Source organism: Corapipo altera, unplaced genomic scaffold (assembly GCF_003945725.1).
Source record: "Corapipo altera isolate COAL_440 unplaced genomic scaffold, ASM394572v1 359, whole genome shotgun sequence".
Classification (NCBI taxonomy): Eukaryota; Metazoa; Chordata; class Aves; order Passeriformes; family Pipridae; genus Corapipo; species Corapipo altera.
Genome location: NW_020884948.1, coordinates 2,072,865 through 2,097,167, shown reverse-complemented (window position 1 = coordinate 2,097,167; position 24,303 = coordinate 2,072,865). Strand labels below are relative to the sequence as shown.

Genomic DNA, 24,303 nt, shown 5'->3' with positions numbered 1-24,303 from the left:
TCTGCACTTTGTTTATATGACGTGGTGAAGCGACCTTTGTCCTGGTGAACGCAGCCCACGGAAGAGAAAGACCCTCACCTGGAGTCGAAGGGCTGAGAGGGGCTTGGAGGCCTCCCTCGTGTGTAATGAAAAGAGATCCAGCTACAGCTGCTGCATGGAGGAAGAGAGACTACTGCCCTAGAGAGACTGCTGCTCTGAAAGTGGAAAGGATCTTTCCTTTTCACTTCTGGACTTTTACTGAAGGGGGAAGAGATTGATCCATTGTAAATACTGATTTATTATAGGGGAGATAGTTAAGATTGTATATGATGTATTATAATATTTATTTGTACAGTGTTTGTAATATAATTCCCTTTCCCCCCATAATGAGTCTCGTGTTTGTGTCTGGAAAACCCATCTCACAGTGCTCTGAATTGTGGGAGGGGGGCTTGGACTTGAGAATTGGACTTTGGGGCTCTCAAACCATGACACCCCCTTAGGTATTCTGATACGCAGTAATTAAGAAAGGTGTTACTTAGCACATCTAGTTAGCCCCTTTTAAAGTCTACAGAAACGGATGTCAAAATCTCCTACACACCATGGTGTGCAGAAATGTCAACACCTACTAACATTCACTTAGGCACAACAGAAACCAGGCGACATCAAAAGCAGAAGCAAAGAAACACTGGATATCCTTGATCTTTGGATTACTAGACTAAAAGAAATTGGTGCCCTGAGTCTTGACAATTGTTCTTATTTTATAACTAATTTCTTGTGCTTTCATACAACATTCTGTGTCCAGTCAAAAAGTATCAGACCAAATATGTGAAAGAAGGCCTCTAAATCCTGATTTTGGTATATGGTCTGACTCTACTGTCTGATATGCAGCTTTCTCAGAATCCAAGGCACTTGCAAATTATTGACATCAATAGAAATTGAGCTGACACAGTGAGTTGTTTTAATGTAAATCACAGAAACAGAATAATTTAGATAGAAAAGGACCTTTAGAGATCCTCTAGCACAATCTTTCGCTCAAAGTAAGACAAACTTTTAAGTTAAGTCGTGCCGCTCAGCACCTTGTTCCACAATCCATTTTCTCTCTGGGCACCTATTTCTGTGTTTAATCACTTTTACTGTGAATTTTTTTCTTTAATTGAAATTTTCCTTGCAGGAACTTGTGATTTTTGTTACTTGTCTTTTTCCTGTCCACCTCTGAGAAGGACCTGACTTTGTTCTATAATTTCCTTTCATGCTGCAGCAGGGAGCAATTAGAGCTCCTCTCAGTCTTCTATTTCAGGGCTAAACAAACCCAGTTCACTCAGTCATAAGTTCTGTAAGGTTCTAGCTCTGATGATATTTCACTGTCTGTTTAGATAGTAACAGACATATTCGTGCTACCAGAATTTAAACTCTGCATCAAGTCAGTAGTTTACAGCACCACATATGTAATGACCACATTCTTTTCTGAAGGACACTTGTGATAAATAAATAATTGTGATTTGTGAAACAAATGGGTGATTACATCAAAATAAAACAAACGGATTGTAAAACTTAATTACACCCCCACAAAGAAATAAAACAGACCCTTACAAGGTCAAGGGGCCCTAAAACCTCCCTACTATCCTAAGAATAAAATATGGTAGAACTTTAAATCTTTTAGGCACCTGTTAGTCCAAGAACGCATGAATTATGACCGGTTGTAGAGATAACCATTTAGCTTTGGCTGTAAGAAAACCCATATACTAAATGCTTAGCAAAAAACCTGTAAAATGTATATGCATATGATATAATTAATATGCATGAAGTAGCTAAGATAAATGCCAAATGTACACTGTGTGCAGATTTGGGAAATTTGTCCCCATTTCTGTCACCCAACCAGCTGCTTGCTTTTACCATATAATAAACTCCTATTCAAAAACTTATAGAAACAACACTTTGTTTATCACAACACTGATCACCCTGAAGCAGGAATACTCCATATCGTCCCTTCTCAGAAGGAATGAAAAGCAAAACCAAACTACCTTTACATTCACTAATATCTGTAAAACCAAATCAAAATTAAAAAAAACAAGCGCCACTCATCTTTGGAGTCGTCTTACCATTGGTCCCGCTGGTCCCACCACTCCAGCTTCACCCTGTTGAGGACAGACACACAGAGAGAAATGACAAGGAGAATTCCTACAATGTCTAGCAGAGGCAGGTGGTAACAAGGCCACCAAACATTCTGGAGGAACACCTCACAGTATTAGCTCACCTTCTCTCCTTTTCTTCCTATTAATTCAGTTAAAGATCCATCAGCAGCAATGATAGCTCCCGGTTCTCCCTTTTCACCCTGCAATTATCAAAGTAATTACTGTTTACAAAGCAGTTCTCAGTGAATCAGAAGAAGTCAAAACAGTATCACTGCTGTCTGAAGCATGACAGATTAGTCATGCTGTAATATAAAAAATAAAGTTATATCAGTGTGAGTAGGGTAAAGATGGATTCTGGGGGAGAAAAGGGATGATCTTTCTTAAAACATAATAAAGTACACTAAAAATATCACCCTGAGATGAATAAGTACATATTTTTTTAAAAAGACTTTAAATTACTCTCCATAGAGTAACTATGTGAAACATGGTGTGTTCACAAAAGGTCTCTGCAAAAGGCAAGACAGGCTACTGGTGTCTTCTTGTCTACCATCAGCTTAGACAATGGTCAGCAAATTCTGCTGGAAATGTAAAATCTTGATAGAACAGTAAATGTCCTGATTTTACTATCACAAAAGCATGAATCATTCTCTCTATATGCCTGGCAAGATGCAGTCTCATTGACTTTAATTAAGACCAATTCCCAGCACTCAAATTGTGACCCTCTGCATTCCACTTCCACAACCAAGAACTATCACTTCTTGGTGCTAGCATATGCTTCCCACTCTGGATCTTCAGCTGTAACTTTCCTCTTCCTAACTCGGGCATCTTGGTACAACACCTTTCCCAAGATCTCATGGAAGAAATCCGGCTTGAAACTAACACTTGCATTGGTGATTAAAATGACAGTCCAGGTTATAGCGCTTTCATTGAGCTGTAAGTGCTATAACTCAGTTCCTCTCACAGGTTCTTAAATCTTTGGTGTCTTCGAAGTCTCTTTGAAGATACTTTGGATATCTTGGAGTCTCCCTAAGGCTTGGTTGGTTTCACTGACTTTATCTTCAATAAGATTTTATTGACCTGATAATTGAATTTCATGATCTTTAAAGTAAAATGCTCCTAGTGTCTGTACAGCTTCATTGTGGTTTCCACCTTCATCACTCTTGAGCATAATCTGGTGTTCATGCCTCAAAAACAGCCTCAGATACATCAATATGTCTTTGGTGGATACAAAATATAATGGTTTCAAAGTTTTGAGTTCTTTCCAGTGTGGACAGTAGAAGTCAAAAAAAAGAGCCAACTAAAAAATGAAAGTAAAAATCCCCACAAACAAAACCAAAACCCATACAACCAGTTTCAAGGTTGAGCTTGATCATTTTATGCACTCTGTAAAAGAACAGGAAACCTTATGACAAAAATGGACTGGTATTTGTGGCCTGAGATGTTTCCTTCCGAATAATGAAGGTGCTTTTCATCTACAATCCCATTTCTAACCACAATTAACCACTTCTAAGTCTTCCTTGTGAGAAAGTGTGGTCAGCTACTTAGAATAAGCTGAAAGTGTTTTTGGTTTTATTTTTGTTATCCCCAAGATATTAGATGTATCTCTACCCTGCTTCCTGCAGATGGATGAGAAGGGGAAGAAAACCAGAACAGCTGCAATATTTACAAACTAGAAGAGTCGGTCTTTAGTAACATCCCAGGAAGGTTATAAAATACACACTTTTTATGAAAAAATAAGAGAAAGGATCCTAAAAAGAGAGCTCTCCAAGTCTTACACGTTCTTTGGGAATTGAAAATTACAGCCTTCATTCTGTAGGCAAAGGAGGAGGAAAAGATCAATCCTTTTTTATTTGGCCTTTTGAATAGGATCCCAGAGTGTCAACACAGCAATCAGCTGGCAAGAAGAGGTCACTTCATGTTTAAGTTTATGCAGACTTAACTGATAAGTGCACACTGTACTCCAGAATTTCAACATGGGGGCAGGAACATTAGCTCCTGGTGGAATTATATCAAGGGATGTTGTTTAGCACTTTCAATTTCCACCTAGTAAATTTTTCACATGAATTTATTAACATCACAATCCCTACTAAAGTAAGAATCATTAAACTTTTAATGTCACTAAGTATTTGCCGTCTAAAACATTTCCTGGCATGTACTTTTCCCTGTGCATGTTCTTATACCTGTTGTCCTTTGGGTCCTTGTGATCCAGGCAAACCAGTATCACCCTTTGGTCCCCGAGGGCCCTATGCAAAAACAAGCACATAAATCCATAGTGATATCTGCTGAGGATATGGAGCTAGGCCATGTAATTTTCAATAACTGGCAATCTGGAACTAAAATCACTCTGGTTGCAACCTAAGAATTCTTATAGGAATAAATTGCTCTTTGAATCATATTATTCCCTAAACCAAGTATCACATAGGGAGAATCTGTTAGAAAGAACAAAATGAAAAATCCCTGATGTTTATCACAGTGTAGATGATACACACATTCACAAAGGGAAATATGGAAACATTAATAACAGTGGAAATTCAATGTACAATTCTCTATTTCCTCCATGCTCTATTCTCTTCATCCATGATCTTTCAGTCAGACTGATTTTCAACAGAATTTCTGAAACTACATTTTTAACAGTATGTTAAAAAAAAAAAAATTATCTGAAACAGAGGTTATCTATTTGAAAACAAGATAATTTCTTTATCTCTTCATGGTGAAAGCATTCCACTCAGATTAAATTGTGCTTTACAATCCGCCCTTGTAAGTGCATTCAGAAGCAATTTTTTTTTCACCCACCAAGAACTAAACTCAAGTCTACACGATTTCTACATGATTCCATAAATGACAGAGAAACCATGAATTCGTTATACCACTTTCTAAATGGTATCAGCTCTTTTTCAAATGAAAAGTATTTTGAAGGAGTTTTTTCCTTCTTTCTTTGGTTTCCTATGGAGACCACGATACCCAGGACTCAATAAACAACCTTGTGTAGAATTTTGCACAATTTGCCAGCATTTTGTTAACATCTTTTGTCAGCTTTCTCAGTTTTCTACTTAGTTATTCTCAGGCAAAAGACAAAGAATCCTTAGATCCTATGCATGCTCTGAACTGTAAAAAAATCATAACAAGGGAAAATAATTCCATCATGTTACATAGAATACGAATACAATAGTATGATCAATAGTATCTGAGGTTACAAGCTAGATAATCACAGAACCATAGAATATACTGAGTTGGATGGGACCTACAACGATCATTAAAGTCCAGTTCCTGGCCCTGCAAAGGACACCCCAAGAATCACACCATGTTCCTGAGAGCATTGTCCAAATGTTCTTGAAATCTGTCAGGCTTGGTGCTATGACCACTTCCTTGTGGAACCTGTTCCAGCACCCAACCATCCTCTGGGTGAAAACCTTTTTTGTAATATCCAACCTAAACCTCCCCTGACACAGCTTCATGCCATTCCCCCAGTCCTGTCACTGGTCACCAGAGAATAGAGATCAGTGCCTGCCACTCCTCTTCGTACCATGTGGAAGTCGTAGATGGCAATGAGGTCTCCCCTATCTCCTCTTCTCTAGGTTGAACAGACCAAGTGACTTCAGATATTCCTTGTGTGGCTTCCCCTCTAGACCCTTCACCATCTTCATTGCCCTCCTTTGGACACTCTCCAATAGCTTAATATCTTTCTCATATGGTGGTACCCAAAATTGCCATAATATTCAAGGTGAGGCCACACCAGTGCAGAGCAGAGTGAGACGATCCCCTCCCTCAACTGGCTGGTGATGTTTTGCCTGATGCTCCCCAGGACAGGGATGGCCCTCCTGACTGCCAGGGCACTGCTGACTCATATTTAACTTGCCATCAACCAGGATCCCCAGGACTCTTTCCGCGGCACTGTTTTCCAGCATCTCATTCCCCAGTGTGTATGTATATCCAGCGTTGCCCCATCCCAAGTACACAATTGGGCACTTTCCCTTGTTGAACTTCTAATTCATCGAGGTCTCTCTGCAGGGCCTCCATGTCTTTGAGGGAGTCAACTGCTCCCCCCAATTGTTTATCATCTGCAAACTTAGTTAGCATCCCTTCAAGTCCTGCATCCAAGTCGTTTATGAAGATGTTTTTATATGTTTGCATGGTGTGGCAGTCTGAAAACAACAGGTAGGTAGCATAGAATAAGGCATATTTTGGTACTATGGTTGCGCAATTCTTACATGGTAGCCCTGGCACATTATTGTAAAAACATCATAAATGTTTCCTAAAGTATAAAATAAAATGTGTATGTCTCATAGGGCTTTACTGTATTCTGTAGTGGTAACAAAATAAAGCCTAAATAATAACACAATTACCTATACATACAAAGATAACTTTTAGAAGTCCATTTGCTCCATTAGTTTCTCCTTTATTACATAGGTCTTTCCTTAGGTAGTAATTTTTCTTCAATTACATCTTGATTTAAACTACAGAACTGACATTGAGATAAGCATATCAGAGTACACTTCATTTCCAACAGAGTAAATTTCTACCAAAGCTGCCAATTCCACAAAGACCTGCCGTCTCCCATATGAAAATTTACTAGACTTTGTGCAAATTGTGTACAATACAAATTTTTAAAAATATTAAACTAAATTGAAAAAAACCTTAAATCCAAGGAAATTAATACTTACAGGAAATCCTGGTAGACCTGGCTTCCCATCTGGTCCCTGCAAAATCAAAACCCCCACACCTTTACAAACACGTATCACAGACTTGCAAAACAGAATATGTGTTTTTCATATATTGTGTGATTTTTGAATATCAACTCATCTGCAACTGAATTAACAACTTCCTTCAGTCAATGGTAAAGTTGTGAATGCTCTGCTATGCTCTGTGCTTCTAACTTAGCATTTATGTTCAAAAACTGAAGAAACAGCGATTCAGAAAAGGCTGAAAAAAAAGGTGACAGTTTCCAGATATGAAAGGCATGCACCCATAATTCAGCCTTCTTTGAATCTTTTCCAGATGCCACAATAGCCTGCCCACAGTTACCATTTTCCTCCTGGATGTCTGTGGATAAAAAATAGAGTGTGTAATAGGCTGTGAATAGAAACATGGATTGGGATCTGTACTGGGCATATTGCCCTGCTGTGATAACTGCAGAGAGACACTTAAGTTCTAGTTCAGATCTAGATCTAGAAAAGAGGGATTTCTATTATGCTACCCACTATGAGACTGCACCTCTTTCCTGACTGGGGTGAGCTCAGAGACTGAGGTTCAAACCTTTCCCATTGCAACTGTGCTTCAAGCTACAGGACCTGCTTCTTTTTGTCACACCCTTTAGGGATGTGACTCTAACAGCTATTACAAATCCATGCATTTCTGCTGTAGTTGAATGGCAATCACCTGTGATAACAGAGCTCACAAAAGAGGGCCCTGACATCCTATTACGTCCAGGGATTAGGAGAATCAGTTAGGAAACACATCTTCCATGAAAACAGTTTTACCATAAGCACAGCTGTATGCAGCCACAATAACATGTGTAACAAGTGGGAAAGAGCCATGCTAGACTAGCAGATGAAGGTTACAAGCTGGTTTTGGAGCTAATGCCCTTCTTTCCTGTTCAATGACAGACTTAGTAAATATTTGTTTGGGGACAGATGTATTAATAAGATATATGTTTTTTTCAGACTTTGGCTATGTTGAGTAAAATTCTGCTATTGGCTATGCACATTCTGGCTTTCCTTATTTCATCAGGGATTGAATATGACAGAGACAAGTGTGCTCACAAACAAGAAAAAAAGATAAAATAAAATACACAATGTTCACAAATGAAACTAGCTGTGAAGTAAGTTCCTTAATTTGTGGGGGTTAAGATTTTGGAAAGTGCAACACTTTTGGGCAAGTTTGAATAGACTCCACAGCTTGGAAAAGTTAGATTTCTGTTTGGATCCAGTCCTAGGAACCTGAAATCATTACCAAAAAGCATTCAGAATTTCAAATATTTGACTGAACTATTTTGGAGCTAGCTGCAAAACAGAACCTGAACATCACATCTCTTTTATCTCACAAAATTCCCAGCCTAGCATTGCTAGTTGCAGTCTCAAGCAGAAATGACCAAAATACTTCCATCCCAACATTTTGTGACTTGAAAAACAAGAAGCGAAAAAAATGGGACAAATGCTATGGAAATCTTGGTCCTTATTTTTTCAACAGTTATACGTTTCTGTAATTCTGAGTATATAGCTCAGAATCAGAGATAAGCCAATTTCTTTATTTCACACAAATGTGTAAAAGTAATTTTTTCACACAGAATTCAGTTCTGCCCTAAACTACTTCTACAGAGTTTAGTGCTGAGGTTAGCAGGAACACAATCTTAAAGCACAGGAGGCTCATCTCTAGTTGATACTTAAAAGGAGACACTGAAGATAGAGCAAATCTGAAAATTTAACAAAGCAGTGTATACTTACTGGAGGTCCAAGCAGTCCTTTAATTACAGTAAAATTAAAAATTCCATTTGTATCATTGAGTAGTAACTAAAAAAAAGGGATTAAAAACCAGGTTATTTCAAATTGATTATCTAAGGCACATACATTTTTAGAAATGTACAGAAAATTATCTTTTTATAACTATGGAAAAACCCCCCATAAATAAGGCTACAGTGAGGGCTCTCTACTTCTAATTTTGCTATACATTGGGAATAACAAAACATAGAATTTGTTTTACATTTCTTCAGTAAGGATCTCAGAATACTTTCAAAAATTTAATTAACTGACTCTCATTTTTAATTTGAAAGCTATGACACCAAATGTTGCAGCCTGAAGTCAGTTCTCCTCAGCAAGATAGAGATCGAAATGAAGATTTTATGCTCCAATATGTCACTGGCATTCTAAGAATGAATCAGCCTAACCAAACTCATTCTGTTGCTATAATTATATTCTGGTATGTCTGTATCACACTATGCAGTGCCATGCAGTGATTCCTAAGTAAGCTCTGATCACACTGCTGTGTCTGAAACTAGCTTGGATCCCCCAAACAGTATAGTCACTTGGATGTGGAGCAGCACCTACACTAATCAGCTCTGAGTCTCAAGATCCCTGAACAGAGCAGTATAATAGCAATGCTATTATTCCTATCCTGGAATTAGTGAGCTCAGCATCAGCCCAGGATTTCTGCATAATTCCATCACAGTATCATAATAATGAAGGTGGACAGGGACTTTTGGAGCTCTGCTCCAACACTCTTCAATGCAGGTCTGAATGGATCAGGTCACTCAAGGCCTTGTCTAGTTAAATCTTGAACACCTCTAAGGATGGAGATGCCACAATTCTCCTGGGCAATCAGTTCCGGTATTTGATCATCATCAGGGTAAAAAAGTTTTCACTTGGAATTTCCCTTGTTCCAACTTGGGTCTATCACATCTTATAATATTACACCTCTGAGAACAGGCTGCTTCCATCTTCTCTGTATCTTCTGATTAGGCAATTGTAGACAGCAGCAAAGCCTCTCCTTAGCCTGCTGTTCACCAGGCTGAGCAGACCCAGTTCTGTCTGCACTCCGGTCCCCTGAACATCTTGGCAGCCCTGCATGGGTTTGCTCCATTATGTCAATATCTTTTTTGTGCTGGGGATCTCACAGCTGGACACAGTACTCAGAAGCAGCCTTATGAATGCCAATCACAACTCTCTGAGTCCATCAATTAGACAATTTTCCATGTATTTTATCATCCTATTATTGACTTCATATGCCATCTGTTTAGTTATAGCAAGACTGTGGGAGAATGTGGGTCTACAAATTCCAGGAAAATTGCAGTGCCCATCCACAGAGAAGCAAGGATTTTAATCAGGAATGAACTGCCATCAGTAAATCCGTGTTGGCTGCTCTCTATCAGATTCTTGCCCTGATATTATGATTAGGCTTTCATTTTGGTTTCAGATAGCTACTGTTCTGGTTTAAATAGGTGTTCCCAATGTTATATCATATGGTCTTACAGTACAATTCAAGACTGACAATATGTAAGTGCTGGTGCCACATAAATGTTCTAGGTGAAAAGATGTCCTTAGTGTTTTTGTCCTTTGTTTAATTTCTTTCACTCCAACAGTCCCATTGGACACTTTAGCCTTGTTTTGGATTCAGAAGGACATGCTGAATCTTCTTGGAAGTTTCAACTTGTGCATTTGCTTAACAGGCAAGCCATGCCATCCAGTTCTATATAAGGCTCTGTATGAAGTGCTATATTCCCATTCCACGTAGTGAAAATCTGAATTTCACAAGGCCAAGGCAGGGCATGCCTTCAGGTTCCAGGGATTTACTTAGCACGTGAATAAACATATTGTCACTTAGGTATTGTGAAATCTGAATGCCTCTTTTTCTGCCTGTTACCATGTGCAGATCAATGCTATCAGATCACAATCTTTTCCAACATTTGTTATGAATACAGTATCCAGGAACTGAGTTTAAAGCTACCCTGCTTTGAATGAGAGGTTTGACCAGAGATCACTTCCAATATTCTTATGAGTCTGAATACTATTTTTCTAATCTGTTGTGTGAAGTAGGACACAAAAGAGGACAGACCTGCTTGGCCACATCACACATCTTATGCTATGCTATGCTAGGCTATGCTATGCTATGCTATCCTATCCTAAGTTATCCTGTCCTATCTTATCTGACCATGGCAGTGTATGGTCAGCTTTCTGTGCTTTAGGGTCATATTGGCACGATTCATGCAGCTAAAGCTTGTTAATTTTAGTGGGTGCTGCTTCCCACTCCCTGTCCTCATGTTCTACGAAAACCACTGGAAAATTGTCAAATAAAAAGGCAGTTTAAATCCTGCAGGCAGCAATCCATCTCCCAGACTGCATGAGCTCTGCTACATTGCTTCAGGGGTAGAGTGGTGCTGTTGGTCCCACTCTATTTCCAGTTGTATATTGCCCAGAAAGGGAACACGACACAGGCTGCTACATTAATGACATTAATAAAAGAGTCCTGCTGCTGCAATCATTCTGCTTTATCTACAACTGGTGGCAGAAATCCAGGAGCCCTGGGTTTACACTGTCTTTTCATTGTGGAATTACTCAGTATTCATTGTTTTTGGGCTCAATCCAAACTATACTGAAGTCAGTGGAAAGAATCCCAAAGGCTTTGCTGAGTTTGGGATCAGGTATATTGTATATTTTATAAACAGAGTTGATCTGCAAATGGAAATTGTGGTTGGAAGTCAGAAACTGTACATAATGCTGAAGAAGATTTGAAAACAGAGGGTTCAAGAGTGATGATTAGAGAAAAAGATAGTACTCTTCACCACCTCCTCCAGGTGTATAGTTATTTGTCTTTGGGTTTGGGTGTGAAAATAGCTTTAATAGCAACAATCCAGCAATATAACTCTTCAACACATCAAATTAGTTCAGAAAGTGAAGACTACAAAGTAAGGACAACCTTATTTTAATATTTTCATCACTGTTATGTTTTAGGATGATTGTCTGGTTTGGGTTCTAAGTAAACCTTCAGCTTTGTATCCAAATGGTATGAATATGGCCTAATTAGAATTACAGAAAGAACACAAGGAACAAAATATTTTGACTTTTACTTTACACACTTAACATTAACCTTTATTCAGGACTTTCTCCAGGACTTTTGTTTCTATGGATGAATAATGGCAGCCAAATATAATTGTTTAAAAGTTTGAAATTTAAATCCAATAACATTTCTCTGTTTGAAATTACTTCTGTACTATACCCAACTACATTTGTGTAATAAAATCATAGTAACAATTAATATGGTTTTCTGGTTATCCATTCATGAAAATGCACTGAGTATCAGAGACTATGCTCTAAAAGGGTGAAATAGCCAATAAAGGATGAGAAATACCGATTTTAGTGTTTTGGAATACCGAAGAGCAGCAAACAGAGGGACACTTTTTAAACAGGACAGGTCAGAGCAGACTTCCTGACCAGTCACAGGAGACAACAGAGAAGGCAGCAAGGATGGGAAGCCCCCTGAGACCCACAGTGCTGGTGGGTACTGCAGAAGCCTGGAAATGGATAGGTTACACTGCAGACCTCAGTTCTATCTTACCATGTATTTTTACTGTGTTAGAAGTGGTTCCTGAAGGCCAAATCCCCTCAGTTCACATAGGGATCAGGTTAAATGAGGAGGAAAACAAGGTCCACTTTTCAGTGCAGTTCAATCAATGTGCTATTGGCCAGATGCTGGGGAGGCCTGGCCCTGAGCCACAGCTGTCCACATCAGGTCTTAATATTTCAACAATACTGAAAGTGCTTTACTGCTTTTATTTTGGTCAAGAAGTATAGAATCTGTTTAGTTGTAGCCACACAGCCCTTTCTAAGAAAACATCCTTCCAACTCTGACGGAGCAGTCCACTGGAATTCCGTAGCTTGAGAACTATTTGTCCTTGGCTATACAATGGTTAAATGAATGGACTAAATGACCCTGACCCGGGGAGTGATCTCTCTAACTGCCCCATGGTTCACTTAAATTGCTGAATTGATCTCTGCTGCTCTACCCCACATCAAGCCAATATCCACATTACAACAACTGGCACTGGTATTTATTTTAGTTCTGCAATTCCAACTGCCATTGATAGGTCTACTTGCAAAAGTTCTTTCTGTATCTGAAGCAAACTATGAAAGATAGTTTGAAAGAGAGACTGAGCCAACAAAACACACTTGGAAAATTTAACCTTCTATCTCAGCAAATGTATAAAATGTCCTGCTCTTACACAAACATTTGTGAGGTAGGTAGAATTCAATGTCATACATAGTGACATATACTTCCACACTTGTTTAATTAACTGTATCAAAATCCAGTACAGCAAGTCCTCAGAGGAATCATATGATTAACAATACAAAGGATTTGAAGCATATTAGGCTCTTGCTGTAACTCCCCAGAACACCTGTTTGCTACAGGTATATGAAGCCACCTATATTATGCTCCCTGTTTTTTAAGAGAGCTTACTTCTAAAACTCCAAAGCATTTAGAGAAGGAAATGGGCTTCTGTATGGATTTGTAATATACCTAATGCAATACAACTTCTATCAGGCTCTATACATTTCTGTAATGTGTGGTAAAGGTATTTCATACAGTAGTTCTGGAGAATTCACAGGATGCACACTAGGTTTCTTCAGGATGCACGCTAGGTTTCTTCAGACATAGCTATACACTAGACAGATGTGTGGACTGTGACTATCGTGTTAAGGAGCCGTGCAGCCTCCAGCAAACTAGTGTCATTAGTTTGCTATGTCAGCTTCAGCAATATTTTTACATTTCATATACATTTTCTCCTCCCTCTGAGGCTCTCACAGTGTTTTTTTCAAGTATAAATGAACTAAGGAACAACACAGTGAGGTTTATAATTACTGCAAACAGAGCTGTTTAATCACTAAGAATTAAGGCCCCACAGTGGCACTGTGGCAGGGCTGTGAGAAAGAACATGAAGTTTGCATGAGCGTTTCTATCACAGCTATTGAGGAATTCTAGAAACTCCAACATAAATGTTTGGTTAAAGCTTGGATAAAGTGTAGAGCTGGTGATAGTCTCATTTTGAGCAGGACTCCAAACTAGATGATCTTCACACAGCTAACATTTCTGTGAATCTATAATTCTGCTCATCTACAACTCAGGATCCAAGATCCTAAGATTCTGCATGGAATCCCAGTAAATTTAATAAAGAAAACAATTTTTTTGGGACTGGTGATGTGGCCTATGGGATGCTATATTTTCTCTCAGTAGCAGAAACCTGAGTGAAAGCCTAGTTATTTCAGTCAAAAGAAGGTTATGTACAGTTCAGCTTTATGATAATGTTGGAGCCAAGCTCCCCCTAATACAGATATCTCAGCTGGACATTTTCCCTTCTCGCAATCAGAAATTGCTTCTTACTGCCCTTATATGCATTCCTATGGACAAGTCTGGCTGTTTCAGGTACCTCCACCTCTCAGGGGTGAAGTTTCGTGAATCACTCACAGTTTCTCCAGATCTTAATGTCACGTCAAGCCAACTACAAGGATTTTTGTTGTCAGCTTGAAATGGGGTTCATCCTAATCTCTAGCCTTCATTACTGCTAATAGCATTGCTTTGCAAAGGCTGATGTCCACAAAGCAAAACTAACTGAAAATGTACGTGCATCTAAAGGATACTGGAGAGTTTTTATGAGCTGCTAGTATTTTATCCTCTGGTGCTTTTGGCTCTTGCTTCCACAACGGAATCAGTGCTCTCATTTGTATAGTGGACAACTGTCAGAAAACACTTCTCTCCCCTACATACTGCTGTGTCTTGAGCACTTTGCTTAGTTAAACATTCCCAGTTTTGTATTCCTATGTTGATTTTTATTTGATGTTCACAACTCCTGCAGAATCACCTGAAGAGTTTGTGAGGGGTATGTAAGGTCATTGCCCACTTTCTTTCTATTTAATCTTTTCAAAACAAATCCATTTGATACAGGGACATATTGAGACTCTTTTGTTTTAAGGAGTAAACTTATGACCTGAATATCAACAGCATAACTGCCAGTTTGGTAACCAGCTGAGCCCTCTTCTCTGTAAGATGAGTTACATACTTCAGTGCCTGACAAACATGCTTACCTCAGGTATTGCTATGACTGGTCCTGGTGGTCCAGGTGGTCCAGGTGGTCCCACAATACTGTTCCCATTCTCTCCTGGTTCACCCTATTTCAAAAGCATTACATGTGGAAAACCTATATACCAAGTACTACATTTCACATAGGTTTTTTGGAAAGAATGAAATCCACACAATCTCACCTGAGGTCCTGGGTCACCCTTCTCCCCTTTTGGACCCTGTGTGCAGCAAAAAAAAAAATTATCATAAGTGATTTAAAAATAAAAATTGTGAAATATGCTTTTTTTAGCTTCGCAAAAAGTGCAACAGCAAGTTGCAGGTATGGAATGATCATGATCAATCCTCAGCTCTCTCAAATCACACATGGGGCCAACTGGTTTCAACTAAGACCTTCTGAGAATCTTATGTTTAAAAGTATTTCCCAGAATTTTTGACAGAGTTCACAGACAACCAGAAGAAAATGGGCAAAACCCATTTAATTAGTTGGGAATTAATTCAGTGAACCTTTCTTTCACTGCACTGAAATCAGCCATGCCTGGCTGTGCTGTCCTTTTCTAGCATTAACCACATCAGTTGTGTCTGGGATTTCCCAGTGGACCAGACAGAGGAACACAGGGGACCTAAACTGTCATCTTTCAGGCAGGTTATTTCTAAGCTTGATCAACTCACTGTGCTGGGGATGCAGACAGTTTGTCTGGCACGAGTGAGAGAAAGGCGTCAGGGGACCTGTGGGACTTCCCAGGCAAAGCGCTCTGTAATCCTCGAGGGTCTTAGGCATGAGAAATACATTAAAATCACCTATGAGCCTGTTAGTTTTCCTCTAATTAAAAGCAGAGCTGATTTCTGAATAATTAAAAGCAGAAGGAGCATCAAGGAATCAGAACTAGTCTCTAGAGATGCCTTTATCACTTCTGATTGATGAGGGAGACCTGGGTAAGGGACACTCTGCTCCTGTGTTTGGTGTCTGAGGTAATACCTCCAGGTTAAGCAGGACAAATGCTGCCTCAGCTCTCCACACATTGTTAGCAAGTATGTTATGGCTCCTGCTAATCCCTAAAACATAGGTTTGGGAGCCAATGTGTCTTACGTGATCACAGGTTATGATAGCCCTACTCACCACACCTCCTGGATGCCCAGCAATGCCAGGAAAGCCTGGTTTTCCATCTGTGCCCGGCATTCCCTGTCACAACAAATATATTGTTATTCTCTCTAAATTGTATTGAGTTTCATACAAGCAGGATGCTGCCACTCTGGGGAGGGACAGATATGGTTCTGAATGGACTAACAGGCAGGTTGGGGGAGCATCTATGGAGTCAGTATTATCTCATTAGTCATCTGCTCTTTCCACTCCTCCTTCTCTTTCACCGTCTCCAGAGCAGGGTTGTGTTTTTTAATGCAGCTTCAGTCATTCTTCACTGCTCCCACCTCTGGTTAGCAAAAGAGTGAATTTTGTTGCTTTCCCCAAAATACATTTGGTGATTTATTTCCATCCTTCAGTTAGGTGACTCTCAGGCTGGAGGAAGAGAAGGGAGAGGCATTTCAGGAGTTGGTATGTGGGGCAAAAAGGTTTGATAAGCCCCTGCCGTAGTTAAATATAGGACTGTATATGACTGCTAGGAATCTGACAGTCACACTATTCCACAGGAAAAACAGAAGCAGAAATGATAATGCAGAAAAAAATGGATAAAAGAAGGCTCTTAAAGGACCATATAAACAGCGAGCTATAGTTTTTGCGTGTTTTTCTCTGTGTCGTATGAAAGAGCAAAGGAAATGACACAGAGCAGCCTAATGATTCATCCAAGTGACCAATAAGCCCTATTTGGTTTTCGTAGTGGGGTTATTTTTTGTTTGTTAGATTGGTGGGGGTTTTTTTGTTGTTTGTTTTGTTTTGTATGGGTTTTTTTTGGTTTGGCTTGGAGGATTTTTTGCATTTTTTTTGGTTTGTTTAGTTGGTTTTTTGTTTGTTATTTTAGAAAAAGGCTGTTTTGGTTCTAACCTTTTGATCTGCTTCAAGAAAATATTTTTGGGGTTTTTACAGTAGATAGTAGCAGCATAAGAGATTTAATGTGTCTACTTCATTAAGAAAGGATATTCTCATTTATTTCTGGTTTTTGTCTGTGATCAGCAAAATGTGTGGCTCAAGAATGAAGTATAATTTCTGAAGCACTATTTTTCATTTTATAGACGAGTGGAAGATAAAAGGTGTCTCTGAATGTTGATGGAATTTAGGCATCAAAACAACTACTGGGATTTAGGTATCTTCATGTCTAGTAAAAATGGTACTTGGTACTTAAGTCTCTCAGTGCTTGTGGGGAATTTTAAGTATCTATCTGCAGCAAAGGTAATTGGGCAGAAGAAATAACTTTGGACTAACAGCATTTCTGCAACACAATATTGTCATTTCAGGCAGTACTTGCCTGAAAAATTCCTACTATTACAAACACTGAACAATTTCTCCCATTGATTTTCCTAATGAAATTTAAATTGGAAGAAAAGATCCAGGAGAGGTAAGATGCTTTACTGCAAACAACGTATTCAGAGACATCCTGATTTCTAACTCCCTCCATATTTTAAGAATGTAGTCCATTGCTCAAATATAAGAGGACTAAGGTCTTTTTAAATCTGAAGATTGAAAAGATAGATTGACTACTTTTTAAACAGCCCTATAGACACTCCATCTACAAGACATGCCTGAAACGTACTTATCACATGAGACAATAATAATTACTAGAACAAGGACCTCAGAAAAAAGCATATGTATGTAGAATAATAAGAAAATATTCTGTAGTCTCAAACAGATTAAGAAGAGTTAAACAACTGTCCTATGTGTCATGCATCAGCTTTAATTATCATGCTGAAAAATATCTCTGTGAAATGACAACACTCAAAATATGTACAGCAGATGGAATTTATGGCAAGCAGAGTCATGCTACATTGTTGTCTGTTTTAAAAAAGTAAACAAGCAGATGCTGCTAGAAGACTGTGATAATACTCTTGTAAATACTCAGCAAGCATAATTGCTTTTATCTTGTTTCCTAGAGCAACTCTCGATTTCAGTGCTGTCCCAAATGCAAGAGAAGATTTTATATTTAATTTTATTTATTTATTTATTTATTTTATATTTTCATTTTCTATGAGTTACATCAGCGCTCTCTGGTGGCTTATCTCTGCAAAAGGCACTCAGGTCAGCCAGGGACAGCAAAAAGCAGTACAGACACAAACAGAAGCTTTGAGGTGGGCTCCAAAAGGAGTTTAAAGTAGAACAGACAGGGATAAAGATAGCGATGAACCTGCTACTGTAGCACAGATCTGTGCCATGGGTGAAGTGCTCTGGTGAGGGGTGAGAGCTACACACCATGATATCAAGGAGTAGGGGTTATGTGGAACGTAGTTTTCTATATATAAGCTTGGCTGATGTTAATTTTTGTTCTGGTGAAAATGTAAAGGGTCTCACAAGACACCATGGCACCCTGCACCCGAGGCTATAAAATGCAAATTTAACCATATTTTAAGCAGAAGTCTTAAGCTTAAACTGGCTCCTAATAATCACAATTCAACAGAGAAAGGGTTTTGTTTTCCCAGAGAAGCCATCCTGGACTTAAATATGCTGACAGAGTAAGAAATGTTCATTATCCTCTGAGTACATTAAGACATGAAAGGAAACTGAGGAAAGAAATGGATGAGGTTTTAGATTGGGTTAAATAAACTTCCCACCTTTGAACCTGGTAGACCAGTGTTGCCTCTTTCTCCCTGAAACAGAGACACAGTAGGGCTCAGATATTACAGTGAACAATAGCTGCAAGGATTTTAAACATACACGTTTATACTTTCCTTACAAAAAAGAGAAACTAAATGCGGTAAAATGGGTAGTAAAAACACAGTGTATTTTTGGTAAAGTGATGCTCAGCATACATTTGTGAGTTGGTTCTGGGGGTTTAATCTCCCAGTTGCCACCCACATCTCAACAGTTTCTGGTCACCACACATTATTTTGCTGAGCATCTACCAAGCCACACGCCTGAACTTTCATTTTGATGTCTGAAATCAGCACATGGTAACATTCCCCAGATCTAGCAATGCAACCAGGGCCTTGTGCCTCTGCAAAGGACTCACCACGTTCCTTCAAAACAGTTAACTCAGTTTTCCCCACACTACTGCTCTCTCCACCTACCCAGCCACTACATCACACCACTGTGTAATGCGCCATTTCACCTTTGGAACTGATTCGCACTTTCCACTTAGCTCTAAGTGGACATGGTTCCTCAATTTCATCGCAAACAGAGAATATGCAATTTTGTTTACTTCATTTGAGATAGAGAATACAAGCAGGAATAAATCATCAAGGAGCTACAGCCATTGCCTCAAATGTTATGCTTATGCTTGCTGCTTTTTAGGAGTGCTTATATTCATGAGTGCATGAAGACTCTGGACTGTTTCTTAATGAAAATAGTTTTTCATAATAATAAAAGTGAAAACAAAATTTGGATCTATGCTTACTTGCTGGGAAAGAGAGAAAACTGATCGCAGCAGGTCTTCTCTGACAGCTGTACTACTGTGGGATATTTGAATGGTGAAGGCTGCATGAAAGAGAACGATACCTTCAACTCCTCGTGATGCATTAGCTCTTGGTTTTTGGAAGTGGGTGGTTGTTGTATTTTGCCACTGTTGCCTAGTGAAGTAATTTATAATCATGAAAAGTGGGTGTAGAATTCATACCCATGAGAATGACAGTGTATTATAACCACTTTATATTAATTTTGCCCTAGTATACCTGAATTTGTAAGATGTCAGGCAATATGTTCCTTTCTGTTTCTCCTGTATGTTGGGGATCAGTGACAAGACTAAACAACTAAAACATTAGTGTAGGTGATGGTGAAGTCTCTTGGTTGAGGTTTATGACTACCTTCTCAGTCCTGGTCCAGTTCCTGAATCCTAGGAATCATGCTACCTTCATTTCTGAAGTTTTTGTAAAGCAGCATTTCTTAGAAACAAAATTTCTAGCTAAGGGTACAGAAAGGTTCTTAACAAAAAATCTATTTTCAGCATGGAGACTCGGCACCTCTCATGTGCACAGAGAGGCATCATGTGAGAGCACATCTATTCTTGCCAGTCCTTTGCAGCATCACTCATCAACACGTGTTGTGCAAATTTTCATTTTTTCACTCGTAAGTAATGTGCTCCAGCATTAACAGGAGTAGTACCTGATAGAGGGGCTTTTTCAGCCTTACAAGCTGAGTTCCATAGACTCTAGACATAGGGGGCTGGTCAGATCTTTGAGGGCTATTGTCCTAGGAATCAGCCATATGCAGTTATTGCTGGCAGTGGGTAGTCAGTGACTGGGGCTGTGTGTGAGTTCAGGTGTAAATTTTAGGGGAACAGGAGGGTGGCCCCCACCTAACTGTCTTCCATTTCCTGCTCTCTCAATGCTAATGTCATTTCCCAGGGCAATGAAGACTTTGAATTTCTTTAATTTCACGTTTTAGGTGCTGAAAAGGTGTTGTCATGCTGTACTTTTAACCTAAACAGTACTCAAACTTTATGTAGGAATAGGAAAAGCCTCTTCCTGTCTAAGGTCCCATTCTGTGAATCTGCCCTTTTCTTCTCTGGTTTTTCATCTCTCCATTTTTTCCTCATGCATTACATAACCAATAGCAGCATTGAAGTGGAAAAATTCAGTCACTACTGAGCTCAAATCCAAACCAAGGCAAAGTAGTCATGACACCTCCCTTCTTGCTCCCAACACCTTCCAGAATGTTTTCCTATCAATTTCTAGGATCATGCCAGAACGTCTCCTGCAGATTTCTCTTTCAACAGCGTACATGTAACCTCTAGGAAACCAGACTGATGTATAAGTGACCAAAAAAGAGAAATTGCCAAATGTCCTACAAAAATTAAACACAAATGCCATGGTATGTAATGGCCCGTCTAGGATTTACTCATTGCTCTGGTGTGAATATGAAATAATTCTAGTAATACACATTCTGGGTAGATACTCAGCATAAATGGGAACAAAACTTGTCTAATACTTAATTAGTATATGAATATTAAACAGAAGATGTTTTGTTCAGGCAAATTCTGGGAATATAGAAATAAAAAATATAAAAAATACATGCCAAAGCCAAATAGATTAGCTTTCAAGTGTTTGTACCTTTGGTCCTAATGGTCCACGCTGTCCTTGTCTTCCTGCAGAACCCTATAAAAACACAGTGAATTTACTGGTAAATCCGTGTAGCATTTCCTAATAATTTTTGTCAGAAAAAAACCTAATTCACAACCACAACTGTTACAAAAACAATGTTTTTGTAACAGTATCAATAGAGAGTAATAAAATATAAGGATTGTTTTAGGGTGGTTGTTCTGACAAATACTGCCTTGCTCTATGTTATCATGCAAAGATCTAAAGATCTTCTTATGAAGACAACTTTAGTGTTGTCACTGAATACTTCACATATTTTTAGAAAATATTAGAAATAAAGTTATTCAATTGCATTTGTTGCAATTGCTTACAATTTTTTGAATTTGCTTTCTTGGTTAAAATTAACATGTTACCAGTTTAGAGGTAACACAGTCTTGCTTGGTTAAAAAGCAGTTTCCCAAAAGGTTTGTTTCAAAAAACATTTGGAAATGCAAATTCCTATCATGTCTCTGTATGGTGACATCAGTTGTAAAGTACAATTATGACTCTTTGATGGTAAAATGGACAACAGTTCATTATTGATCACTTTCAAAAGTTGAATGGAAGAAAAAAGGAATTCAGCAAAGTGATTGAGTTGTCTTTATCTGGAATATGAAGGCACTAATAAATGCTAAATAATGCTAAAACACAAACAAAACTTTACACTGATCTCTGGAAGAAAGAGAATAGAAACCCTGGAAATGAGAGCTGAGCCCACAGACAAAATAAATTTGATACTTCTACTTCAAAACATAACAACTATTTTCTGATAAAAGATGAATAAAAATTTCAACAGGTACAAATATAGTGCCAATAAATGTAATTTATTTCCTACACATAAATGTAATATATTTCCTGGCAGATGCTTCGAGTTGCAACCCTCTTAGAAGCAGATACTCTGTTTTCACCTGAACTCAACTGGGGACTCTGGAGTTCTCATGGGTGTAAGTGGCTCATAATGCAGTACCAGTTAGTACATAAAAGCATTTTCATGATTACAACAAAATTCTTATTTACTTTTTTTACTGACTCAAACTTTGCAGACTAATTGAGCAGTGATAGGAAAATTTTTTTCAACTGCAACAAGACATTTTTTGAATATTTATAGCTGAGTCACTTGGAAACAAAGCCTGTTATAAAACCAAAAATGAGAGTAAGGCTGTCATTAAGGCAGGTCAGAATAGGGAATTTTGGCCCTGGTTTTGGACATTAGCTTGTTTCAGCTAACAAATTCAATTCTTATTTTTGCAACTTATTTTGTGCCACTTTTTAGTATCCAGGAAAAGGTATAAAAGGGGTCAAAATTCTCTAAGCTATTAAACTGAGTCAGCTATAACTTCAGTGACTCATGATTATTAGTACTTTAAACCAACACAGCAGAGAGCTGCTCAAAGTCACTCCTGTCCCCAGTGTTCAGTTAGTTTCTGATGACTCATGGAATCATAGAAATAGGGTTATACAGGGCCTGTGGAGGCCATCTAATCCAATCATCCCCTCAAAGTAGAACTGTCACCAGCTCTAGATCAGATCAGTGTCTCTGTCCAGCAAAGTCTTGATAACTTCCAACAACAGGTCTTCCGCAAATTGCTCCAGTTCTGCACCAACCTCCTAATGAACAGGTTTCTCGTAAGTCTCAGCCTGAACATCTCAAGTTGTGAATTGTGACCACTGTCCCTTGTTGCACCATCTGACACTACAAGGAACAGTTTGGCTTCATCATATTTGCAGTTGCCCCTCAGAGACTTGTCAGCAGCTATCAGATCATGCCTTGGTCTCCCTTTTTGCCAGACTAAACTGGAGCTCCTTCAGCCTCTCCTCAATGGCCATGGACTTTAGGTCCCATGTCCTCTGTACAGGTCTCTGCTGGACTGTGTTCTCCACATCCTTCTTGTAGTGAGTACAAGAAAATGGCTTTGGTACTTCAGTGCAGCCTCACTAGCCCTGAGGGAAGGCCTGTAACAATAACATCTCTACATCTGTATCTTTCTGATAAAGTCCAGTACAGGGTTTGCCTTATTTGCAGTAATTGTTGCCTACTGTTCAGTCTGTCATCTATCATAGCCCAAGGTCAGCAGTAGCAGCAGCACTTTCTCCAAATTTGGACAACAAGAGCCATCCTTACAAATCTATGCTTTGAAAGTTCAAACATTTCTTTTGGAGTGAGCATAGGGGCAGGACATCTGAAAACCAAACTGGAACAGTGCAGACAGTTCTGTAAGGGAAATGTTGGATAATTGCCTGCTTTGGGAAAGGCATCATAGGCTGCAGTTTTGATGATATTGCTAAGAATGAAAGTAAATCCAAATGATCTGTAGGCACTGATGCATTATATTCCCATATTCCCTACTTGATTATTTAAAGTGTCCCACACTAGCAAAAAATGTCCTGAGACACAGTGATGGAGGAAAAAAAGCATCTCTTTTTCTGTGACATTAATCCACACTACTGGGAACAATTTTTTAGTTTCAAAGTGGCACATCAAATTATGCACATTTGATTGTCAAACTACAACATTTCAGTTTCATTTTCATATACTTAATTCATCTTCATATGCAAGAAGGGAATCTACTGGGGTAAAAAAAGAAATAGAGAGCTAGATAATATCATCCCCCTATATCATCCTTTAATAGCTCAAGAATATACCAGAGCAGAATCTAAAAATCATGAGCTAATGAGGTATCAGAGAAATACTATTCATATTCTTTGGGGGACACAGTTGTTGTAATACCATTCTAGAGCAAGTGAATCCAGTCCAGTGTAGAAAGGAGGACATTTCTGTCTTGAAAAAATCTCTCAACAACCCAACAACAAACTACACTCCCTTCCCCCAAAAAATCCACTTACCTTTGGCCTCTTTGATCCTGGAATTCTGGATTCACTAAACAAGCCAATGGTACCTGATCCTTCCATGTCCTAATGGAAGAGAAAAAATGCTACAGAATTTAAGAATTTAAAATTTTATAACTGTTCTGTTTTCTGGAGTCCTGTAAAAACCAGAAACATATATTTTTATCTTTTCTCATTAACCTTTTTTTTGACCAATGGATTATGTTCTGGAGAGAGGCTCCACTCAAATGTGATAAAACCATATTGATCTTCCTTACAGAAACTCTGTTCTTTACTATCTTGCCAATTTGACACCATTTCTCCAGCACTTCAGGCTGCACAGCATCAGGCAGAAGTGAGACAACATCACACTTTTAAGTATGCACTATGCTTAAGCATTCTGTAGCAGTATTTTTCTGTTTAGCATTTACCTACCACCCAGCTACAGAAACACCGTAATGACTAGTAAGGGTTACAGAACTGACTTATGGCCAGAAGAAATTGCAGACAGTTTGGTAAGAGCAGCAATAATTTTTCACAAATGAAGATCCTTCCTAACTGAATACTGAACTCCTGCCTAAAATACAGCTTACTGAGATTGAGCAGAAAAAAAATGTTCCATCACAAAATT

The 24,303-nt window shown here is 38.7% G+C and overlaps 1 protein-coding gene across 1 annotated transcript in view; it reads right to left on the bottom strand.

Moving 5' to 3' along the window:
• LOC113956364 (collagen alpha-1(XV) chain-like) overlaps positions 1-24,303 on the bottom strand; it is a 125,003-nt gene that overhangs the window by 23,790 nt on the left and 76,910 nt on the right. Inside the window, exons 16-26 of the mRNA XM_027662847.1 lie at positions 23,691-23,759; positions 20,820-20,864; positions 18,387-18,422; positions 15,790-15,852; positions 14,855-14,890; positions 14,678-14,761; positions 8,552-8,617; positions 6,773-6,808; positions 4,292-4,354; positions 2,234-2,311; positions 2,079-2,114 (exon numbers count right to left, since the gene is read on the bottom strand). Of these exons, the coding sequence (XP_027518648.1) occupies positions 2,079-2,114; positions 2,234-2,311; positions 4,292-4,354; positions 6,773-6,808; positions 8,552-8,617; positions 14,678-14,761; positions 14,855-14,890; positions 15,790-15,852; positions 18,387-18,422; positions 20,820-20,864; positions 23,691-23,759 (612 nt within the window). The remainder of the gene's footprint in view (positions 1-2,078; positions 2,115-2,233; positions 2,312-4,291; positions 4,355-6,772; positions 6,809-8,551; positions 8,618-14,677; positions 14,762-14,854; positions 14,891-15,789; positions 15,853-18,386; positions 18,423-20,819; positions 20,865-23,690; positions 23,760-24,303) is intronic.